We start from the raw sequence: 9,561 nt of genomic DNA, 5'->3' as shown, positions 1-9,561 counted from the left end.
TCTTAATATCGACGGCGCTGCCGGCTTTTTGAAAACACGGGCTGGCCGGAGGGCTACCTATCCTTCTAACATATAGGATCCTTGCTAAAATTATCCAAAAATCTGATTTATTTCCTAAGTTGATAAACTTCAGTTTTGCCCATTTTGTGAACTGCTTTTGAACAGATGTAAAACCGGTTTTGGGTCCTTTAAGAAAATATGAATTTCTTAGGTATTCTAGGGCATGGCACACGACGGACTATAATTTAAAAAAAACACCTTTTATCCGCCCAAAACAAAAGAAGCATTTTATATTTTTACCAAAAAAAAAGAAACAAAATGTGTTTATTTTAATTATAATTGTTATTTTTGAAGAGAAAAAAACGATATTTTTTGAAGAAAAAATGTTTTTGGAAAAAAAAATATTTTATATTTGGAAAAAATAATTGAGAAATTAAAATATTTTAGCCATAAATGAAAAAATGCACATACCGAAACATAGATGGTTCTACTATACGCTAGCAGGGACTACTAATGATATTATTACAGGAATTGTGTATTCAAAGCATATTTTTGTACACCACTCTCTTCAGACGAAGGATTTCTACATATCAGCTTATTTTGCATTTTAAAAGAACCGCGATTATTTATAAATGGCGCCTCTTCGGCGAGAGATTACTAACTATGTCGCTACAGTAGATTGTTCTTATGTAACGTGAATTATTGTTGGTAATACAAAATCCAAAATTGAAAAAAGGTAGACTACCGTACCCCTGCGAATCTTAGATTAGGTTATTTGACATTAAATATTTTTTTCTTCCAAAAATATTTTCTTCTTTCAAAAATGTTTTTATTCTTCGAAAAATATTTTTTTTCTACCAAAATAACAATTAAAATTTAAAAGAAAAAAACATTTTTTTTCCTTTTTCTCCGCGAAAAACAGTTTTTTTACTTAATTTTGACCTGGATGACGTGCCATACTAGGGACTTTGTTGTAGCTATAAATTTACTTTAACCAAACGTAACATCGGTCTGAAAATCAGGGTTATTGATGTTTTTGATTTAAATCGTTTTCTTATGGATTTTATTTGATTTGTTTATTTTATTTATTTTTTTTTTAGTTTTCACGGCCCTTTTTTTCAAAAAGTCATTAATAATTTGAGTGTAGTGGTAATGTAAACTTAAATTATTCATTAAACTGAATTGAGTTTGCCCGGAATTTACATTACGAGAGAGCCTAGGTTCGCTCATTTTTATAGATACTTTGAAGTTTAATAGGTGATTTAAATCATAACTTATGCATAACATAGACAGGAAATGATGCCATTTAAAAAAAAGAATGGCAGTTGTAATAGGATTGTTAACTTAAACAATACCAGAAGCTATTTAACAGTGAAATATAATGTAGGTCAGTTCCTAAAACAATTCCCCCCCCAGCAGCCCAATTTACTTTCACCAGACTGCACCCCCCCCCCCCCTGCTCTGTTATGGCTAAAATCTCGTGCGTGGGCGTACGATAAGACGGGGTAAAAGCAAGGCATCACTGGCTGCAGCATTCCAAACGCCGCAGATCTTCATCTCCTCCTCATCCTAGCCCTCCCTTTCCCGCTTGGCTCTTGAGCTTCCCCATCCCCGACTAGTCCGGGGAGATTTCATTGATTTTCCGAGTAGCTACGCCGTGGCCTAGACGTCCGAAGCATCCCTTGGACTTTTTCAAAGCTCTTTCCATTCTAAGGGGAAACAAACCAAGATCCTAAGTGGCGACAACCGCCAACGCGAGCTTGCCATTTTGGAAGACGCGATATAATCTACCGCGCGACTGACGAAGAATTTAAGACCAAACCCAAACATAAGTGGTATATATAGATGGTCTGATAAGAGTTCCTCCTTACGGAAGAATATTGACGTTTATTTACATTTCACCTTGGATTAGTAACGGGGATTAAGGCTTAAGTCATTAATATAATCTCCGAACAGAGACCAGCCTTATCTTCATTTTATACAACACCAATATGTTGATTTTATTTTATGCGGAAAAAATGTAGTATTTATTTGACGCTCTAAATTAGAATGTTTTCGCCGTTACGAAATACGTTTGGAATTTTGACATATTTTCGTTTTATTTTAAAGAATTGTATCAGCACCTACAAGTAGCTATTTAAAACAATAAAAAAAATAAGTTGGCAACGAAAGGAAAACTAACTCGTATAGTAAAGCGATAAGATTTATGTCTCGAGACGGGGGAATATTACGACCGTTTCCTTCCCTCCTCCCGCGCGATTCCATAACGTCAAATGTGGCGTTTCGGTAATGATAGGGAATTTTGGGGGTACGGAATCGCTGTAGACGACCGTCCTGAGAACCTTGAATTTCTCGTAATTATGCCTTCGCGCGGCAAAACGTTCTGATTAATAATATTAATAATAATCATCTTCCCTCGACAAAAAAATACAGAACACTTCCCATTTCAGAACCCTGCAAGATGGCTGGTTGCCTATGTTATTTAGAATTCACAATCCAGTAAATTATACGAATTATACTTACCAACATTTAAAAAAATCTAATTCGAAACATCCGTTAGTAAATTGAATAAAGTCAAAGTCTAAAATTTTATTTTATAAAAAAAAATATTAGCGCCGAAATTATTAAAAAAAATTCACGTTTCCTGTATTTTTTTCTTCCGATAAAAGGGCGAAATAATTGGGTAATAAAGTACCCAAGAGGCAAAGTGAAAACTAGGACCCGTTCTATAAAATTAAATATTTCGCGTTTAGTATCTTACGTAACGCGTACGCTTTTATTTATCTCACCGTTATCTTATTAAGCCCGGTTTAACGGGGGGAAAAGTAAGTTTTCTTACCTTTGGCTTCAGCGGGAATAAAAGTCGTGGCGATAATTAAGCAGCAAATAAGAAATTTGGTGATTGTGAAATTTGGTTTACAGCGGATGAGGATGCTATTCGGTGGTCCGAAGAGGCATTGATCCCGTTTGTTTTTTACGGGGATGGAAACGGAAAGCAGCCGCCGCCGCCGCGATTGTCCCCGGACCGTCATCCCGATTTCGTCCGTCCGCTCTTCACGGCCGTTCGTTGGCTTCATAGCGAGACGCAAAAAGCCGTTATTGTCTCTAACATCTTCAACATCTGTTTCGGATATTACGCCATCGGTTTAATAGGCTGAAAAATAATCTCCCCTTCTTGTATATCCTATTGTTTGACAGCCGAAATCGCCGATTTAAACGAAAGAGAAGCAATTACGGACTTCTTCAGCGCGGGAGGGGGTTTTTGTATTTGACGAAGAGGGGATGCCTCTCACATAGAGATTTCGCGCGTTCGAGTCGACCTTGCGCGAGCCTTTTTTCTCTCTCCCGGGATGGGGGGGACCGTTAATTCTTTCGGTGGAGGGCTACCCGAGATTTAGACGATGAGACGATAGCGTTCGAAAAGTTGGTAACTCGATCTAACAACAAAATGCCAAGTGATATTCAAACCGACTTTGAGAAGAGTTCATTGATATTCTAGATTTCGTTGGGACCTATCAATTTTCACGAACTCCCTCCCATCATCCGCGTAAAACGAATCTGAGAAGTCGCGCTAAAAACATGTTGGGGCGAAAGCGGAGGCCGAGGATCGTGGATGTCTGCCGCGGGCCAGGTATCGAGCGCGATGGAGACTGAAACGCCGCTGACATCCAGTGGTGCCCTATGAAAATAAAATTTTAATTTCCATTTTTAAATTATCCCAAAGATTTGCGATTTAAACACCCGGAAGCCAAAGATTTTAAATATGGAAAAAGTAGTACCATAATTTATTCAACGCTACGGTACAAATTGACCTTTTTTTTTTGAAACTGGCAAATGAAAATTTGGGCTTTAGTTCTGAAATTTTAATTTCTATTAGGTGAATCAGTAAAATATTACATTGCTAATTAGTTTTTAGGTTTAAAATTTCCAATATTGTATAATATAACAAACAAATTATGGGGAATCCGAGTATGTTGTTTAAATGTATTTACAGATCATTTTGCTTTTTTATTTATAACATGAACCAGCTTAAATTGTTATATAATAGACAAAATTTTCTGATATGAATTTGGGCCATTGCTTATATTGTGTTTTTTTTTAATGTAAATGGCTAATAAATAGTTTAGTGAAGCGTCAATAGATACTTTTATGGTATTTAAAGTTCAGAGAGACTTTAAAAAGATGTCATACTGAAACATACACACTTTTATAATAAATGGTAACTAAGATTAATTTTCATAGTGGTACAAAAACTACGTAATGAACTCTTGTTAAACCACATAGATTACAAAGACTAGTGCTGGCCAAATACGAATATTTCAGAAATATTTCAGTAAAATTTCTCACATAAAACATAGTACATCATCGCATTATGCCTTTTAAAGCAATGACTGACTACAGCCACTCTTTTGTTGGAGATTATTATAATAAAAAGCTCAAAGCGACTAATCATTATAACATGGAATATATTTCAATGAGTAAATAAATTGTTTATCTTATTTCCTGCCATTTGTTGGTCCAAAAATACATATTTATAATGAATTGACGAGTCTTTAAACTTTATACAGCATATACTTGATAAATTGTTTGTTCCATCTAAAATTGGTTCTTATTTTGCTTTAATAGTGATATCTAAGGTAATATGAAAATGAGAAAACTCAAAATAATGTTAAAAAATAAGACATTATGAAATAAGTCTCTTAAAAAAACAATTTGTTATTTGGTTCCTACCTCCCTTTAACAGCTGCATTTCAACACATCACACAATTAAGCCTTTGCTCAGTATTTGAATTTATATAATATAGTACTGTTTAATAAAATGATCGTAATTTACCCCCACTTGGAAAATTCAATCAAAACGTACCTCGAAAATTCTTTCTATATTACTCCAACGTCTTTAAAGTTTTATATTTGAAACTATTTCTCAAGTTTGAAGATTGTTAAAATTAAAAACTAAAATTTGGCGCAAAAAAAAATTCACAATAGCGCCGCCTATGTTTAAACATTCCTAAATTTTTACACTTGCGTTTTCGAACCTTTGTTCACAAAATCCATTCCATTTAATACAATGCTACTACGAAATAGGCCGTTATTGTTGAAACTCCAAAACCAAAATCCGAAATTAACAAAAAATATTTCTAAAATTTTTTTTCAGTTCTTTCAAATTTATTATAAACATTGCAATTACTTCGACGCTATGATTTTAAATTATAATTAGTTGAACCATAGAGGGGAAATATGACCCAGATTAAAAACTTAACAGTCAACATTGAAGGCAATTTATGACCATAGAAAGGCTTTTTTACAGCTAATGAATCCAGAACCACTGGTATTAGTGGAAACGTAGAACAGTCGAGTTAGCTATCTTCGAGCAATCCTTAACAAAGCTTGTATAAAGGCTATGAGCGGCGATTAGATTAATTTTTATTAATAGTTACTTGACAAAGACCCAAAAAATGAATTGATGTTTTACACTGGAATGATACTTTTTGAAGTTTCAAAGATCTAAAAGTTTTATATATACCCCCACTCCACGTTTCATTTTAATGTGATCACGCGACTCACGACTTCCGGCTGCTTCCTTTAGATAACTTTGAATCTTCACTCCTACCCAGACTGGAATCGGAATCGCTACTCTCGTCACTTCGCAGATCTTTAATCTAGACAATTTGCGACAGAGAAAAGCGCATTAACACACAAACTTGACTAAAGACTTTCAATAAATCTAATAAGTTATAAGTACTTCAAATGGTTTCATCTTTAGTGAATGCTAATCAAGTTAAATTTAGTTATATTAAAAATTTTGATATTAGTCAAAAGGCGAAAATTAAATTTGAGTCAAAAACAGCCAAAATTTCATTAAAAATAGAAGCCAATAAGCTAAAGAAAAAAGATAAAATAAAAGAGATGATTTTTTCTTTACTTCTTTGTTGGTGAATGCGTGTTTGGCAATCCGTACAATCATTATAGTCCACAAAATGTGTAAAATTTGGAGAGCAATTAGCAGGGAATTGAAAATGTAATAGGCCGGACTGATTTCCACAACTGTAATTGCCATTACGGACGTGCTGTACAGAACTCTGTAAAATGCGAATGCTTACTTTATAAGTCTTAATTCCGATTTAACCCAAGCTTAATTAACCTCGTTCTTTAAATTCAACCATTTAAATAGGCTATAAAAAAACCATGTGTACTACAACAGTACACAGGCTTAACTTCAGTAATAAATTGATCATACCGATAAGGGTACAATCCTAGACGAGAGACAAGCCACACAACAAAAAATAGGGTAAATGTTGCATTTGCTATCCTACGCCACCGCAGATATTTTGCCATTTTTGCTGCCTAAGTAATAAGAAAAGATTTAAACAATGCAATAGAACTAAAGAAATATAATAAATTACTTCTAAGGGACAATCAGCGAAATCGTGAACGACCAACACTAAAGTACCAACACGAAATAAATTAGATGCCCACGAAAAAGCGAGCAATAATATGGTAACAATATGATGAATAAACATTTGGAAAAAATCCTATGTGAAAATAATAACATTAAGTTTCTTTACGTAACACTTGAAAATAACGAAAACGTACTTTTCTCTTAATATCTAAGAACTGCGAGAAAATTAACGACCAATAAAAACCCAATTCTATCATGTAATACCACCAAATGCCATCAGTGACAGACTGCAAAAATTAAAAAGGATTTAGTTACTTACGTTTATGTATTATTCAAATTAATTTTCTAAATTTACTTACATGATTAGGGTAGTCGTACCAACAATGCATTGTATCCCAAAGCCAAGGTTTCTACAATTCAAATTTTAATAATTACACTCAAACAGGGGAAAAAAATAATATAAAAATTTGTAACATGAACAAACGTGCGGGAGGCTACTAAGGAAAGTTATGGACTAGCAAAAAGACAGTTACTATACAAATATAAACCCCCAAATTATCTACTTACATCCGATAGGGTATACAGGCCATAAAAAAAAGAAAAACTGTAGAAGGTACACCTCCACCTTGAAATGAAGTAAATCGTGAATATATTAAGAATAGAATTATAATAATGATTGAAAATTATAAGAAAAAAGTAACTTACGCGCTTTCAGTGAATTTCGCAAGTGTAGTGGGTTTTTCTTGCTGGGTTCTCTGTCTTAACCATCTTTCAACCCTTCTTTCTGACCAATCCAACTGTTTTGCAAGTCCTTGAATCTACAAGGATCTGTAGTTATAAAAACTACCAAAAACTTAAAAATATATCACTTTTCAAGTACCTGCTTATAGCCAATACGTCCATTGGCTCTAAAAGCTTTTTCCAATACGCCATTATCTGGTGCCTTTTTTAACTTGGTGGGTTTTAAGCCTAAATATACACCGACTGGAGCAAATACAAATCTACATGATAAAGAAATCAATTATCATATAATATGGCCCATTTATCACAGTGGAAATGCTTTTATTACAGTTATGGGACTGAACAATATATTGAATTTTTCCCATTTAATAAAACCCATTATCACAGTAGGTTTATTAAACGGGTTTAGATGATGTTATCTTAAATATCTTACGAGCTAGCTAGAACTACAACATAAAGAAAGTAACATCGCAGTTCCTATGGGCGTTATTGTTTTTGGCCGCCAATTTGGCGGCGTAAACATTAGGTCACAGACTCATTTGGGTTACATGACTGCCTTAAGCCTTGTCAAAGTGATAGATGCATACGTACTTTTCTAATATTATACGGACGATGAAAAGAACTACGGCAACAACGAGAGCGTAATACAGATCATTAAACTGAGCGTATTTAACTTTTTCGGTATTTGCGAAATCATCCCAAGTATAATTTCGCGGTAGCCATATATGTTCGCTCCAAAACCACTTGCTAAATCTCTGAAACGCTGTCGGCTCCGCCATGTTACAAAAAATCTCACGCGTTTTTTTTTTATGATATTTTTCTTTCTAAAGACCGAAAAAAAATTAAAGACCGGTACAATATCAACGCGACTCTTTGGTTCATTCCATTATGAATTACTACCGTTACCGCTACCGTTTCCGAGGAACGCGCGCCGATACCGGAAAAGCGCCAACTTTTGAATGTTGGTAAAAGTATTTCACTCTTTCCTCCAGCGTTTTTTAAATGTAATAAGGAAAAAGCCCCGCATTAAGAAACGATTACCGCGTGCCAGAAAAAAAGTACCTCTGCATTATTATATCCCATTCAGAGTCATTAAACTTATTTACTCGGCGTAGGATACTTTGATGTAATTATATAATGAGACACCCAACGGTAGTAGGAATACTACAATTTAAATCATTTCTTCAAAATAATAAACCGAGGAAAGGCTTAATGAAAAAAACGCATTACGTAATCGTTTAGTCACGTGAATATAATGACGTGAAGTCGCGCAAATTGAGAACATCGCAATGAAAAGGAATTTAGACACTCCCTACAAAATTACTCCCCGTTTTCCAAGAATGAAAAGAATTTTTCACCTTTCCGAAATTTTTTAAGTCATTAAAAGTCAGGGCTATAAACACCCTCGCGGTTCTTAATGTAATAACAGAAATTTGCCCCTGAATCGAGGCCTTTGCCTTTTGGCAGCAAGGTGAGCATGATTCATCGAAAGCGGAGAGAGAGTGGAGTTACCATGGAAACCTCCCACTTCGCCGTTGGAAATTTTTACCAGGGCTTCGCCTTTCCGAGCTAAATTTCCAAACACTAACCTAACAGTAGAGCGTGCTGTGAACACCGGCTTAACCGCGCTGTCGCTAAACTGATAGGTGGCATGTGGTCCAACCCTAGACATTGTGACTAATCCCGGAGTTCGATCCCTTCCTCCGCGATAAGGGATTTTCTCGGGAAAAATGAACTCGCCTGGCTAATAGATGGGGCTATGTGCTCTAAGGAAGGAATTTATCATACTTATAGCGATTCTGTCTGCGAAGAGAAATTGTGTCAATTCCATTTTTGGGAGCATTAAACGACGGATTCGCGTTTCTGACAGACTGATTTTTTTTCGCGATATAAATTATCAGTAAAATTTTATCGTATTTAGCTCCAAAGATTTTCACTAATATCGTCTTTAAATAAAAGTTTTTACGATACTATCGCTACGTAAGACATGATGACGTGGCCCCAAAAAATTAAATCTTCTGTCTTTTATTCCGATTTTCTTACATAGTGTTGATTCATTTTGAGCTTACACACAAAACCCCAATGACCCATATCCATATAGCTTGTACTAGCAAGCCGTACGAAATACGTTTACATTTACTGTATTATTTTCATCGCAACTGCATGAACACTTGCAACTATAGCTAGCCGAATACGGCCTTGTTTAAGCCGCGAAAATAGGTTATCAAACCATCGCGGTTTCGTAGCCTAGAATAATAATGGAATATTAAGTGTTTATTCTCACTAGCAACTCGCATATACGTGGAAAAACACTTAAAAATAAACTTATTTAGCTCTACGACATCAATTTTCGAAAATTCGTAAGGTTTAGTTGAGGTGCAAATGAAATACTATGAGAGCCTTGTGTTTATGTTTTTGGG

General features: G+C 34.9%; 2 protein-coding genes across 5 annotated transcripts in view; both read right to left on the bottom strand.

Annotated features, from left to right (window-relative positions):
- Window positions 1-3,556, bottom strand: part of LRP1 (LDL receptor protein 1) — a 68,345-nt gene extending 64,789 nt beyond the window's left edge. For all 4 annotated transcript variants that reach the window (XM_090162054.1, XM_090162056.1, XM_090162057.1 and 1 more), the window contains exon 1: window positions 2,840-3,556. In XM_090162054.1, coding sequence (XP_090018180.1) covers window positions 2,840-3,077 — 238 coding nt within the window. In that variant the 5' untranslated portion in view covers window positions 3,078-3,556. The remainder of the gene's footprint in view (window positions 1-2,839) is intronic.
- A 1,852-nt stretch (window positions 3,557-5,408) lies between these two features.
- Window positions 5,409-8,167, bottom strand: schlank (ceramide synthase schlank). The gene is made up of 10 exons (XM_090162058.1): window positions 7,733-8,167; window positions 7,281-7,401; window positions 7,106-7,218; window positions 6,968-7,025; window positions 6,760-6,810; window positions 6,595-6,687; window positions 6,405-6,533; window positions 6,239-6,345; window positions 5,924-6,080; window positions 5,409-5,660 (listed from the first exon to the last, which is right to left on the bottom strand). Exons 1-10 carry the CDS (start codon window positions 7,918-7,920, stop codon window positions 5,562-5,564), a joined length of 1,116 nt encoding a protein of 371 aa, XP_090018184.1. The 5' UTR covers window positions 7,921-8,167; the 3' UTR covers window positions 5,409-5,561.
- Between the last annotated feature and the right edge of the window lie 1,394 nt (window positions 8,168-9,561).

The sequence above is a fragment of the Leiobunum rupestre genome, chromosome 10, assembly GCF_980474605.1.
Source record: "Leiobunum rupestre chromosome 10, qqLeiRupe1.1.hap1, whole genome shotgun sequence".
Taxonomy (NCBI): domain Eukaryota; kingdom Metazoa; phylum Arthropoda; class Arachnida; order Opiliones; family Sclerosomatidae; genus Leiobunum; species Leiobunum rupestre.
Note: the sequence above shows the minus strand (reverse complement) of the source record. Positions and strands in the feature narration are given on the sequence as shown.

Bases quoted from the DNA above. Each gene is read 5' to 3' on its own strand.
- schlank (XM_090162058.1), bottom strand. From the start codon at position 7,920: ATGGCGGAGCCGACAGCGTTTCAGAGATTTAGCAAGTGGTTTTGGAGC. The intron at 7,402-7,732 runs GTACGTATGCAT...TTTATCATGTAG, and splicing joins GTCCGTATAATATTAGAAAA to ATTTGTATTTGCTCCAGTCG. The intron at 6,081-6,238 runs GTATGATCAATT...CGCATTTTACAG, and splicing joins CTAGGATTGTACCCTTATCG to AGTTCTGTACAGCACGTCCG.